Genomic DNA, 15,224 nt, shown 5'->3' with positions numbered 1-15,224 from the left:
TACAGTGAAACCCTTGGTAACTGAAAATCATTATGAATGCCAATTATTTAGTGACTTATTCATCGAACTATATCTATGAGTGGGGTGATTTTTTTTCTTTTCTCTAAATTAAGTGGCTTTAGACTACTATGTTTTATAATTATTGTTTCCTCTCTTTCTGTTGTTTCACATCTCTAATAATGAGTTCCTGAGGATTTGCCATTATTTTACAGCTAGAAAATGTTTCAATTCCCTGCTTTCACGTATAGGATATAGAAAGCCTAAAATCTCCTTTTAGCCTTGGCTCGAAGAGGAATTTAAAATGTGTCCATCTGGGTGGGAGGGAGACTGCTTCTGAATTGAGGTATCACGTGTTTGCTCCCCTGCCTACCTTGAACTGTCTCTTTGGTTGTTATGAATTTCCTGCTTCTCAAATACCTGGGTTTTTGACCACCCATCTGGCTTCAACCTCTGGTGTTTATATGTTCCTGGTTTAAGTAGGTCTGTCCCTCTGATTCCTGACCCACTGCTCCTGTAATTCTCTAATATTCAAGTGTGCTTGCTTGCCTAACTCTAATGCATTCCTTCTTGCATTTCAATTTATAAATGCTACTCATTTCTTGAATCATCACTGGCCACTAATTACCACCAAACATAATCTCCTAAACTCTGTGAAGTACTAATGCTTCTGATCCTGGTCTCCTATCAGGCCTTTACTCTGTTTGTTATTCTGATCACGGTGTATATAAAACACTACTTGTAAAAAGCTAACCTAGGAAAAAGCTGATAATGAATCTTATTAAATTAGTAGCCATATTTTATGAAATTTCAAATGGGTATGAACTTCAGCACTTCTTTTAATCAGTAAAATTCTTGACCAGGTAGCAGTTATTTTTACTGATGTTCACTGATCTATCTCCTCCACATTCTGAGTAGACAAAGTTGGCCTAAGTCTGATCTGAAAAAATGGAATTATAATGTTATCATATATGTGAAATACTTAATCTTTAAATAAGTGGATCAGTTAAAGAGTAGAGTTCAATGTTTTAATCAAACAACAATAATACATGCCTACTATGAGCAAAGCACTACTGAAGTGCTATAAGGAATGTACTAGGTGATCAGTTTTTAAAATGAGAAAAGTTAAAGGTGATCAGTTTTGAAAATGAGAAAAGTTAAAGTACTGAGTATACAAACATTGATCAGTAGTTCATTAAGAAATCTTTTCAAAGAATATCAATAAAATGCATGTAAGCCATTTAAAAAAAAGCGATCTTTTCCTGTCTAATTGGCACTTTTCTTTACTGAAGCTGGCACATTCCTCTGGAAGACATGTAATTGAATAAAACTATCATAGAGTAATAAGAGGTAAGTGTTAAAAATCAGCAATATCAACAAATCACTTTCTGGAATTCTTGAGTTAAAGTGAAGATATGTGCATACAATGCTAATATTTCTGAATTCACTATGTACTGGGACACAAAGAAGGTAATTAACCAATATTCTAATAGTTCAGTAACTTTCTGTAATAAATCCAGGACAGATTAGTATATGTATATTTAAAATCAAATAATATTATTTAGATGGTTTTAAATTTATGGTCTTTCAATAACAGTTCTTGAAACTTCGAACATAAACTTGATGAATTTAAATTTTTACACCATAAATTTTCTAAAAAAGCCCAAACTATTGGCAATGATAATTAAGATAAGACAAGTTGTAAGAGGGATAGAAACATCACTTTGTTTTTAAAATGTAAACTTTTAACTAATCATTGGTTTTATGTTTCTAGTATAGTTTATTAGTTGGGGATTTCGTACCTAGATGTATCTCTGTGTGTATGTGTGTGTGTGTGTGTGTGTGTGTGTGTGTGTGTGTGTGTGTGTGTTTTGAGGCTTCTGATGGGCCTTGAAGGCACAGGTCTGTTTCTTATATTAAAACAAAACCAAATTAAGAGTCCATACATATACAGAAAACACATTTAATTATAAAATATCAATTTTTAAAATATGATTATCCATATTGTATAGTTAATGCTGCAGTGACAATGTGTATTCTTACAGATGGAGGCCAATTTTCAATCTTCTTTTTTGCTGTTTTACCCATCATTCCCTGCTTTGCTGAGATCACATTCTAATGAAACCGTAGTCACAACTGAATTCTGATTTTGATATGGCACATCCGTGCCTAATGGTGGCGGTTTATACAAAAAGACTGCAAGCCCATTGAAGAAAATGGTGATAATTTTACAAGTAACACCTAAATATAGAAACAAATATTAATCATGCATTTGGGCCTTTAATTATTACAAAAATTAATTCTCATTGAAAAATTCTTCATGAGTAGAAACTCACTACTGAAAGAGAAGTATATAAGCAATTAGTTTTATGTTTTAAATTTTTAAAACTTTAGTGAGAAGGTTGATATTCTTCAATAGAACATCTGTCCATAATTCAATGAACTAGTCCTTATTTTCTTTCTCAACAATGAAAATGTACAATAATTCTTCTATTTTTGGTTACAATAATACATTCTTAACCAAGGAAAAATAGCTTACGACATCCTTGAACCTGAATAATAAGTTGCAACATTTTCATGTCCATGATGAAAAGTAATTCTAAAAATAAAAAAGGCTTTGGAGTTCTTAAAAGAAAGCCTCTATGGGAATATATAACATTCAATACTCTTCACAGGCTTCAATTTGTCTTCAAAGAACTCTGATTTTAAGCTCAGTTATTTGAAGAAAAACTAGTTCTGGTCACAGTACAAGCATCAAAGTGCCAGCCAAATAAATTAAATGACCTCACAATATGGTTTTTGCAGTAGCTAATTTGTGTTAATCATTAATATTTTACTCAAACTGTGTATTTGAAAAACAGGCATACTCACTGCGCTAAGCATTTCTAGATTTATAAGAAGAACAATTACATAGGTACTACAGTTACAATGTTCTTGGAATATTTAAAGGTATATATGTTTTGGGGAAAAAAATTCTCATATTCACTACAGAGTAGGTAAAGGAACAATTCATTATCTATATTTTTTGGTCAAAAAGTACAAACATAACCAATTAAATAAATTTTTAAGCATAAAAATACACTGAATAAAAAATGTTTTTTAACTGGTAAAAGTGATGGGAAGGGCTTCCCTGGTGGCGTAGTGGTTGAGAGTCCGCCTGCCGATGCAGGGGACACGGGTTCGTGCCCCAGTCCGGGAAGATCCCACATGCCGTGGAGCGGCTGGGCCCGTGAGCCATGGCCGCTGAGCCTGCGCATCCGGAGCCTGTGCTCCGCAACGGAGAGGCCACAACAGTGAGAGGCCCGTGTACCGCAAAAAAAAAAAAAAAAAAAAAAAAGTGATGGGAAGATTAATTTTGCCTATTCTAGTCAATATTTATCTTCTCATTATTTTGCTAGATTTATATATTTATTTCTTCAGTGGATAATTTATTATTCTGTCATTATAAATTCAGACAGCATACTATGGATTTAAACACATGTAGGAGAAACAAGCTATCTTGATACATGTGTGAAAATAATCACACCACAATCACACATTATTTTAAATACACACATACACACACACACACAGTTGACTCTTGAATAACTCAGGGGTTAGGGGCACCGGCAACCCATACAGTCAAAAATCCTCATATAACTTTACAGACTGCCCTCTATTTGCGGTTCCACATGGCGGATTCAACCAACCTGAAGACTGTGCAGAACTGTAGTACATATTTATTGAAAAAAATCTGCTTATAAATTGACCTGAGCAGTTCAAACCCATGTTGTTCAAGGGTCAACTCTGTATGTGTGTGTATTTATACCTAGAATTTCTCTATTTTTAAATACTCTAATTTCTTAGGTTGTTTTTTTAAATTTTAAATTTTATCATACTCTTTCAAACTAGATGCATTGATCTATTTCCTTATTCTTAATTTTCATTGATTGCTTAACCAAGACTATGGAAGACAGACTACCAAAGGCAAAAAGGGTTAAACGTCATGGCTAACCTTGTAAACCATAAAAAGGTTTCTTACAACGTGCCTTAGAGCCAGAAAATACTTCCCTACCTCAGCTCTGTGTGCTTTCCAAAGCCCAGGTGCCTAAATGACAATCGTTTCAGTTTCTTAGAATTCTCTTTTAGCTTTTTGTTATACTTTCCAAAAAAAGTTTGAAAGAAGTTGTTAAAAGAAAATTATATGATATGTGATATGATGAAAGCTAAATGTTACTCTCTTCTATTTTAGACTGAGCCTTGCAGACTCCAGTTAAGACCTTTTATAATATGCTATGATAAATGATCTTGGCTTCAGGACCATAGGATAATCCAAAAGCATGGACTGAATATTTCAAAACCTAAGTAAGTAACAATAAGATTTTTTTTCTCTTGACATAATCCATTTACTCTAAAGATATCAAAAAGTCACCACTTACTTATGGCCACTAGCATATAGGCCATCTTGATGTTATTATAAATCCAGCAAGCTCCTTTAATTCCACATTCGTTGACATCCCAGAGAATACATGTGCTGTCTATTGTGATGCCAAATATAATAGGCCCAGGTATTGTGCCTAGAAGAATTACATGTGAAGATTATATATAAGTGATTATATATATATATACACATAAGTGAATATTATAGTTTATAATTACAATTTTATATATGATTATGTATATATTTTATATAAATATAGGTATTAATCTGCCCATATGCAAATCAATCCGTTCATGTACAAGTAATAGGAATATAAAGAAACGCAGATAAAACATTCTAAAATAATTATACATATTATATATTTCTAATTAATTCAAGAAATTATTTTAATAAACGTCTCTGTCATGTATTGGGTTAATATTTAGTTAAGTAAATATTCTAATTCACTGCTTTTCTAATTTAATAAATGTCTTTGAAATTAGCTATTATACTTTAAAAAAATAAAAATAAATTATTGATGCACAGAATAAGTCTCCTAAACTACAGCATATATATTATGCGTGTGTGTGCGGGTGTGTGTGCATGTGCATGTAAACTAATGTGGGTGTGTATATATATTTATATATATATATATACATACATTCGGTGACATAGATGTGCATGGGAATGTACATATGTACATGCACACAAACGTTCACACTAACATGCCTAGTTCACCATTAATTGTGCAACTATGGGCAAATCCCTGAATCTCTCAGGTCCTTAATTTACTCATCTAAAAAATTGAAAACTTGGTCTAGGGGATCTCTTAATATTTCCTGCTTTTGATTTTTATTTTTATAAATAATCTTAATATTATTCATAATATTATTCATTAATATTATTCATAATATTATTCATAAAATTATACACACATATAATTACGCATAAGACATGTTTCTGCCTTATTATTCTTCCTACATCTGGAACCTTAAAAATTTTCTGGCGTAAATTATTTCTTCCATCAATTCTTAACTAGATACAATATTCACAGCACAGTTTTTATTGAAACATATAAATTCATCATTTTTCAATGCTAATGTAACATAATTATGTCCTAAATGGAGTTAAATACAGAGAGGAAAAGGAATTACAATAGTTATAAATAAGATTTTATCATAATTTATGTTGGTGATGGGTTTTATATGAATAGAAAAAAAATTATGTCTTTTACTTGCTCTATTAGAAATGTGCTGATGATAATATGTTATATTTTAAATAAATATAATATACTCTTTAGGGTTATATTTGCTACAGAATTGGAAACAACAGTTAACCAATCAGGTAGGTGAAAAGTAAAGTCATTATTTTCCTATGTGATATATAAATAATACTACATCTTGAATAGTGAAAAACAGCTCTCTTCAATGACAATTGCAGAAACTAATTGCAGTTCCACTGCAGTTAAACTAATTGTTTTCTTGGCACATACTGTAAGTGAATAAATCAATAACAGTAATGAATAAAAATAACCAACAGTTACCAATGCATTAAGAAAAATGGCATACCTAATAATCGAAGCAACACACACTGTATTCCCAATGCTAGAGACCGCTGCTTTTGATCAACACACCTGGATATATTAAATGCATATAAGACAAAAAATGGTTGTATAGTGTATTTACTCTTTGAGCAAATTCATTTTTGTAACACCTTAGCATTTCTAGATTAAAGCAAATACTACACACATGAAATAAACAAATTATTTATAACAGCTTATATACAGTTCAACCTTTCTGGAATTATAAGAGAAGAAAAATGTTATCTCAACTAAAATACTGCAAATAATACCAAAAAGGAGTCAAATGAGTTTTAACAAATGTATTGAATATGTATGAATTTTAGCAAATGTAAAGAAGAAAGGACATTCATTAACAAGACTTCTATTTGACTATCCCATAAGTTACAAGTCATATGGCTTAAGTTGCAAGCAAATAATTCTTATTCTCTTATTAACTTTGAGATAGAAATCATACCTGTGAGTTACGGTTACAAATTTGAGGTAGTGTAAAACAATTTCTGATGCTCAATTTGATTCAACAATATTTCTTTAAGTAATAACTCTCAGAGATGAATGAGACATGATGTTGGCACACAAGAGAGTTAGATGGGAGATAGAAGAGATCAAGTAGTCTTTAAAAAAATATATATGTAGGTAAAAAGTGACATAGATATAATAGGTGTTATGTTAACAGACTACTTAATGTTTTTAGACAAAATCTCTGAAGCTTCTGTTTGTCAAAAAGTATGTGAAAAAGCAGTGAGTATCAAGGAACAAAAATTGAAGACGGAAAAACCTAGTTTGTTAGGAAAGATATCGAAAGGCTGATGAGCTTACGGAAGGGCAAATAGGAAATATTTTTACAAAGTGGTGTGGAAGGAAGAAGAGCCAATGAAAGCACAAAACACTGAAGAGCCAGGGGAGAGCCAGCATATTTTACTGTTTACAGGAAGGTTTAATATCACAGCACCTACTGTATAAGACAGAATGCACATCATTCTGATTCTGACACATGTGGAATGCACTGCCATTTCCATCATACTCAAATGCAAATGATTATAACTCCAGCTTACAACCGAAGCCTCATGAAAGAAGCAGAGAAACTAGCATCGAGTACATGCCAAGTAGGCAATGTTAAGACACTTTCACAACCATGATCTTGTTAAAGCCTCAAACATCTTGGGTTCAATGAGGTAGCATTCCCAATGCCACAGAACTAATGATCTTGTAAGGGCTGAATTAGTATTGGAACCAACAGTCAATATAAACCCCAAATAAATCCCTAAGTCCATTTTTTTTCATTCAACATGTTGGCTTAGGGATGGCAAATTTCACAATATAACACATACCTTAGGATAGACACAGTTATAGGAGTACCAGCCATGAAGGTAAAAACAATTGCAGCAAAGAAAATGCCAAGGAATACACGCAAGTTTTTACATTGACTCGAACACTTCCCAGCTTGAGCTTCAAAACTAAAACTTGATGGAGTAGGTGTTACTTCTGTTTTTCTTTCAATACATGAACAGTTATAATATACCTGGAAATATTAGACATAAACATACTAAAAGTGCTTATCTTCAAAACATATTTTATCATTGCAAATTATGTGAGTTTTAGACATGGCAAACACTCACACAGTCTTAATTCATACACATCAAATAGTGATAAGAAACAGTAATAACCCTTAAGAAATCAAGCAAGTGAAAACAAGGGGCCATAGTCACAAAGCAGAATAATCTGTATTTGACTTTTGTGTCCATTATTTTAACTTGTAACCTGTTATTGATTCATGTCTTATAAAACAAATTGACAAGAATATAACAATTAGATGATCTCACACATTCTAGGCTGCTTTCAATAGATCACAATTGTTCAAATAGTTTTCCTAATTTTCTTCTTTTCCATTATTAGGACACAAAGAAAAGCATGCATAGTGACAATCTCACTATTTATGCTAGTTTGAAAGAACTAACACTCTAATTTTAACAATTGCCACAGTAAATTAACTAATACATTACAAGAGTTTGAGGAAAAAAAAACTACTTTCAACTAAACCTTTTTACTATAATTTTCTGAACTTTTTGAATTGTTTTACCAAAAGCAAACTGGATCCTTCTTAAGATGGCATATTTATGATAATCAAAAACTAGAAGTTATTATGTTATCCTGAAGGCTATTTTTATTAACATATTAACTATTTAATATATATATACACATATATATGCACATATATGTATACATATAAATTAATAATATGAAATGTTGGAAAGTAACATGTTTAAAAATCACAAGTATTACTTTTGCAGGAAAAGAGTTCAGGTATTTGAAAAGTTAGGCATAATCATTTTTAAAGGCTTTTTACATCTCAAGCCCACCCTTACTACAAATCTTTTTATATGTTTAAGGCCTCAATAAAGTCAGAGCAGAGCTAGAGAAGTCAAAGCCTTTACTGTCCCAAAGGCCAGAGACCACTGGTACTGATTCAGGAAAATCAAATATGCAGGTGACATTCCTAAAATGAAATATTACATACTCAGCAATCCGATATGTCAAATAATGAAATAAAGTAGCCTTTAAAATTTTTAAGAAGGAAAACTGAAAACAGTATTTTGTATCTTAATGAAGCTTTACAACTCTCTTACATAAAAAAGTATATATTTGCCTATAATATAGCTAGCTGCTAGAACATCTGTTTTTGTAGTTCAGATCACTGGTAGGAAATATATTCTATTTCTGTGAAAAAATGTGCATAGATATTTATTACATTATTATCAATGCATTTTGCCTATCTGATATATTTCATAAAAAGATCCTGTGAAAAAATGAGTTGTTACATGGACTAGTTGGACATAAAAAAGCCAGGTCAAAAAGAAAATTTGGAAGTCAAAATAACTTGACAATCCCTAGAAGACAATTTATTGTTTAAAATGGTGATGATAATATTTGGTGACAAATATAAATATCGAATTAACCATGTCAAAATAACCAATACCATTTCAAGTGTGCTCTGGGTATTAGATTTTTTATTTATTTACTTATTTATTCATTTATTTTGGTTTCCTTGTGCAGGATGGTATTTGTGTCTATACATTTTGCTATGTGAGTAAAACCCTTCCATTAATTTAATTCCTTGTCATAATCTTCTCATTAGAGTTAGTCAATAGCACTTATTGATTGATGATATTTTATATACAGGAAAATGCTACCTACTTATCTGCCTCTCAAAGGAATAGTTTACCTTCACCTATGATATGTATTATGCTCACTTGTGGAATCTGATTCCTTATAACTGACACAAACACCTAATTTTCTCAACCTGTTTTGAAACTAAAGCAACCCCAGATGTCCACTGGTTTGAAGGCATGGTAATCTTTCATTAAATTTTCACAGGAACTTTATGGTAGTTATTTAGTTAGTTTTACTCCAAGGATTAAAACTGCACGTCAACCAAGTCTATTAAGTCTGCTATGATTCACCACATTTTTTCTGGCATATTTTTCAATGTTCTTAGACAACGATTTTTAAGTCTATAAGCTAGGTAATATGAAAAAAAATGTATACTGTTTCTCACATTCTGGTTTACCCCTAGCAGAAAGATGAAATCCTACATCTCTGTTGAGATAAATGTTTGACGTATTTATTACACACAAAATCATTAAAGATATGTATACATATATACAGACATATATTTATGTGCGTATATATGAACATATAAATGTGTATAACCACACACACACATACAGACATCTGTGTTAGTTCTAAAATAAATCTGAAGTACTGTTACAGATTATTTCAATTAATGATTTCTATTTATTTATGTAAAAATCTTTTCTTGCAATCTTAAAGTTATCTTTATATAGGAAAAGGAATGCCATTTCACTAATACGTATTTCAAATATCCAAGATTGTGCTGTTTTGTCATATAATTCTTACATACCTTATTCATTGTAGTCTCTTATATCATATTATATATTTCCCTCAGGTCTTTTTAAAGTTATCACATTATCTATTAATGCATAACATTACCTATTATGTACTACTAGTAATGTGAATATTATTTCTTCCCAGGCTATTAAATTTAACGAAGATAAAATCTTTAGAGTGTAGATGTAGTACAACAAAATTCTATTGGATTTTCTTAAACCATTTAATTGTATTAAAAAGAAATCATATTTAGGTAAACTGATATGCATTCTTTTTTTTTAATTTTATTTATTTTTTGGCTGTGTTGGGTCTTCATTGCTGCACGCAGGCTTTCTCTAGTTGCAGCGAGCGGGGGCTACTCTTCATTGCAGTGCACATGCTTCTCATTGCGGTGGCTTCTCATATGTGGAGCATGGGCCCTAGAGTGCGCAGGCTTCAGTATTTGCAGTGCGTGGGCTCAGTAGTTGTGGCATGCGGGCTCTAGAGCACATGGGCTTCAGTAGTTGTGACACACAGGCTTAGTTGCTCCGCGGCATGTGGGATCTTCCCGGACCACGGATAGAACCCGTGTCCCCTGCATTGGCAGGCGGATTCTTAACCACTGCACCACTAGGGAAGTCCTGATATGCATTCTAATCCACAGCTAAAAGTAAACTTGCATTTGAGAACAGATTAGTGATCTGTATATATTTTTAATGTGTCCATGGTGTATCAATTAAAAGCAACAAATATTTACGTGTTTTTATTATATACACTGTACTCAGTAAGAATAAGAGAAGTTCCCTGACTTCCAGCGACATAAAGTATAGTTGAGAAAAAATAAAACAATGTAAAAAGGTAAATAATATTTCACTTCTATGACAGAAGTGATGTTATAAAGATGTAATGTGAAGAACTGCTAAATTGATTTTTCAACAGTAATTGAATGTGAGGTATAAAGGAAGAAGAATCTTTTTCATATGGAGTGGTCAGGGGCCTTTTTTTTTTTTTTAATTAAGGTAAGAACACAACAAATTTGAAGTGTATGATGCATTATTGTTCACACAGGTACAATGTTGTATAGCAGATCTCTTGAACTTACTCATTTTACTTGACTGAAACTTTATGCCTGGCTTCTGAATGGAGGAGGTGGGCCAGGAAGGAAAGACTAGGCACAGCATAACACCACTAGAGGGATAAGGAAGGGCATCAGAAATACACAAACATACTGCCTCATTGAGGTAAAGGAAGTAAGGTAAAGTAAGGTAAAGACACAAGTTACCTTTGGATGTCTTTTGGAAACAGAATTTGTACAACCTGCATAGCAGGGAGAAAAATATTGGATTCCATTTCCTCCACAGATAGGATAATAATATGATCGCAGGCAGTTACAATTGGCATTACAAGGAGCGATCAAGTTTCCCAGTTCTCCTGTCCTGTCAACAAGAAATAAAAGATGGGTAAATTATCTATGTTATAACTTTTAATGAACAGTTCAGAAGCATTGTTATATCTTGCCATTCAATCATTTATTCACTTACTCAACACTTCATTTAATTACTGAACAAATAAAACAAACAGAATGTCTGCCTTTTCACATACAGCTTAATTAACTTCTTGTGGAAGAGACAGGCAGTAGAAACAATAGCTATATAATATAATGTCTGTCAATGATTTAAAAAACATAGGCAGAGTAAGCAAATAAAGCAGTTTCTCATGTGGTACCAGATAATTCTTTTTTTTTCTTTCTTTCTTTTTTTGGTGCGGGGTGAGGGAGGGCTGGTTCTGTGGGTTGTAGTACATTTAGCAGCATCCCTGGCCTCTACCCACTGGATGCCAGTAGCATCCCCTTAGTTGTGACAACCAAAATGTATCCAGACACTGCCTAATTTCCCTGGGATGTGAGTGAAATTTTAAACCTGGAAGGATGAATACAATTGTAATCTTCAGCATACTCACTTTATCAATGGGAAAACTAAGTCCCAGAGAAATTAATTTACTTTTCTTTCTTTTCCAAATATAATACTCCTGGTTCCCAGGCTCGGTGTTGTTCTATGCTGCCTCTTAATAGGAGGAACATCTTTTAAAATATAAAGGGTTACCCTAGGCAAAGATACTTCTCCAATCCCTTATTTATTTGTTCATTAAACCAATATATATTGAGCAAGTGCTAGGCCCTATGCTAGGTATTGGGACTACAAAGCTGATAAGACAGTCACCATTCTCAAAGATTTCACAGTCTAGGAGTAGAGTGGACACAAATTTATACACTAATATGGTTATAGACTGTGGTTATAGATATCAACAGAGTGTATTTTATATATCTGCACTGAGGAATGACACTTAAAACAAGCCAAAGTTTAGATAAGTGGGTCTGAAGGAGCATCTGTCTGAGATGAGTCTTAAAGAATGAGTAAGAGTTAGCTGAGTAAATGGGGAAGGCGAAGGGTACTTCAGAGAAGCTGATAAAAGTCAAAAGGTGAGAAATAACATTCTATATGGAGAAATATGAATGATGTCTGAGGCAGAGAGTGATAGGAAATGTAGTTGGAAAAGAGTCATGGACCAGATTGTTGAAAGCCTCATGGGCCTTGTTAAAAAACAATGGGCTTTAACTTATCTTGAAAAAGTAATCAAGTATTTTAGACTGAAAAGTGGCAATGTGAAAAGTACATTTTAAAGAAATAACCCTAGGAGTTATACAGAGTTTGAATCTGGAGGAAGGGGACCAGTTACAATACCCTAGGCAATAAATTATGATAATGTGTAGGAGAACTAAAATAGAATTTTGATTTAAAAAAACAGATTTGAGAAATATTTTGGATGTAGAATCAGTAAGATTTGGTGTTTGGTTGACTGAAGATAGGAACAGGATGGAAAAGTCAAGAGTGACTCCTAGTGTCTAACTTGGCATTTTGGTGGAGAAGAACTAGTTCTGGGGAAGAGGTGATGGGTATGGTTTTATACATATTGAGATTAAGAGTCTCAAATTTGGTGAAGAAATCTGGCCTGGAGCCAGGTATCTTAATATCCATTTGCATATAGATGTAGCTGAAACTCTGAGAATGATAAGATCAACCATATAAAGAGTCGAAGAGTACAGAGAGGTCTTGGGAGTTCATTTATTTCATGAATACGTCGTGAGCTCCAATCATTTGCTAGACTCAAAGTGGTGGAAATATATCTAAAATAAATAAAGAAGTAGAGATAAAGATAGAGGAAGGAAGGGAGGGAGGAAGGAGGGCAGGGAGGGAGGGAGGGAGGGAGAGACGGAGGCGGGGAGAGGGAAAGAAAGGAAGGGAGGAAGGGAAGAGGGAGGGAGGGAGGAATAAAATTCCCTGCAGCCATGAAGCCAAGTTTCTTGCACTGGGGATCAAAAACAGTAAATGAGTGATTTATCTAAGTATCAGAAGATAACTGCTATGTTGCAAAATGATGATACCTAAGGAGTAAGTGGAGAACAAGAAGCTCATGAAGGAAACAGATTAAAGAGAAGAATATAAAACAAATGGGGAACAAATCAGTAGGGAGTTTGAAGGAAAGGGTGATCAAAGAGTAAATTTTAAGTAATTCATCTCTCTGCTTAGAGTCTCTCTGTCTTCAAATCTATTCCACAGGCTGCTGCTAGATGTCTTTATCAAGCATGATTCCATTCATGAAAGCAATCAGGATAGTCTCTGCCCACATCTAGTTTACAATATAGATGTAGAAATAAGGTGACAGAAAAACTATCCCTGCAACTCTGGAAATAGCCTCTACACAGTAATTTTTAAATTAAATTTTTCCAATATATAATCCCCATATTATTGATAAATGATTACTAAGAACATGAAAATTTAAGACAGTCTGAGGCAAACTACAGTAGAAACAAAGAAATATAGAATATATTCTTTATTATCTTGGGTTTAATCACCTTAGCCTACACATTTTCTAAAAGTTTATTTCATAAAGTAAAGGGGAAACTATTACCAGGAAAATAGCCAGTGCCTGTGAAGTTTATTAAATTTTCTTAATATATACATATTTTTTAATATATAAAAATCTTAAATTTTTAAAAATTGAATATTAAAAATATTTAAAATATATCATTTTGATTATACACAAAAAATATATAATTTTAAAAATACACATAAATGTGTGTTTATGCATATATATATGTATATATGAGAAACATGTTTATCACGAACAGCTGAATTTAAACATTAATGTCTTATTTGAATCCAAATTATTATTCTATAATTATGTTTCTACAATAAGCAAAGATTTCCCTAAATCTACTGCAACTCCTTGATAGACATGCCTCTTTAAGGCGCTGTTTCAGATAAGCAATGAAATTCTAGCTATAGGCCAGACAGGGAAAAAATACTGTGTGTACTTACTACAAACCCTGCATCTTCACAACCTCTCTTTCTCCCACTTCACTAAGGAGGTATTTCTTGAGCTTCTTTTTTTTTTTTTTAATTAAGGGTACTTTAATTAATTTATGTATTTTTGGCTGTGTTGGGTCTTCGTTTCTGTGCAAGGGCTTTCTCTAGTTGTGACAAGCGGGGGCCACTCTTCATCGCGGTGCGCGGGCCTCTCACTGTCGTGGCCTCTCTTGTTGTGGAGCACACAGGCTCCAGATGCGCAGGCTCAGTAGTTGTGGCTCATGGGCGTAGTTGCTCCGTGGCATGTGGGATCTTCCCAGACCAGGGCTCGAACCCATGTCCCCCTGCATTAGCAGGCAGATTCTCAACCACTGCGCCACCAGGGAAGCCCTCTTGAGCTTCTTAGTCTGTTCTTTCATTGTACTTTTTCTTATACACGTGTTTCTTGCATAAGGTTATTATGACTAAGCTGTCCATGATGTAGACATTTTAATATGCAGGGCACATAGCTAAATTAAGAATCTGGGACCACAGAGAAAAATGATCTGACAGGGCTTCCCTGGTGGCGCAGTGGTTGAGAGTCCGCCTGCCGACGCAGGGCACACGGGTTCTTGCCCCGGTCTGGGAAGATCCCACATGCCGCGAAGCGGCTGGGCCCATAAGCCATGGCCGCTGGGCCTGCGCGTCCGGAGCCTGTGCTCTGCAACAGGAGAGGCCTCAACAGTGAGAGGCCCACGTACCACTAAAAAAAAAAAAAAAAAAAAAAGAATGATCTGACAATTTCACACCTCCACTGTGACTTTAAGCCTTATCTCTTTATTAATAGAATCTACACACACACGCACACACATCCCGTGTGTGTGAATGTGCGTGTGTATGTGTGTATACTCACTTTCAGTTTTTTTCACCACTGAGAATGTGTATGTAATTAAGCTCTGTCTCTATGTCCCAGACCTTGATACCTCTCGATGACCAGCCCCCACATGCACCTCAA

At 33.7% G+C, this 15,224-nt stretch overlaps 1 protein-coding gene across 1 annotated transcript in view; it reads right to left on the bottom strand.

Moving 5' to 3' along the window:
- Positions 1-316: 316 nt before the first annotated feature.
- The window catches only part of SLCO4C1 (solute carrier organic anion transporter family member 4C1), a 62,426-nt gene continuing 47,518 nt past the window's right edge, over positions 317-15,224 (bottom strand). Inside the window, exons 9-13 of the mRNA XM_004281314.4 lie at positions 11,146-11,299; positions 7,307-7,497; positions 5,965-6,029; positions 4,416-4,553; positions 317-2,238 (exon numbers count right to left, since the gene is read on the bottom strand). Coding sequence (XP_004281362.1) covers positions 2,078-2,238; positions 4,416-4,553; positions 5,965-6,029; positions 7,307-7,497; positions 11,146-11,299 — 709 coding nt within the window. The 3' untranslated portion in view covers positions 317-2,077. The remainder of the gene's footprint in view (positions 2,239-4,415; positions 4,554-5,964; positions 6,030-7,306; positions 7,498-11,145; positions 11,300-15,224) is intronic.

The sequence above is a fragment of the Orcinus orca genome, chromosome 3, assembly GCF_937001465.1.
Source record: "Orcinus orca chromosome 3, mOrcOrc1.1, whole genome shotgun sequence".
Taxonomy (NCBI): domain Eukaryota; kingdom Metazoa; phylum Chordata; class Mammalia; order Artiodactyla; family Delphinidae; genus Orcinus; species Orcinus orca.
The sequence above is the reverse complement of the archived record's forward strand: the minus strand, read 5'-3'. Positions and strand labels throughout refer to the sequence as shown.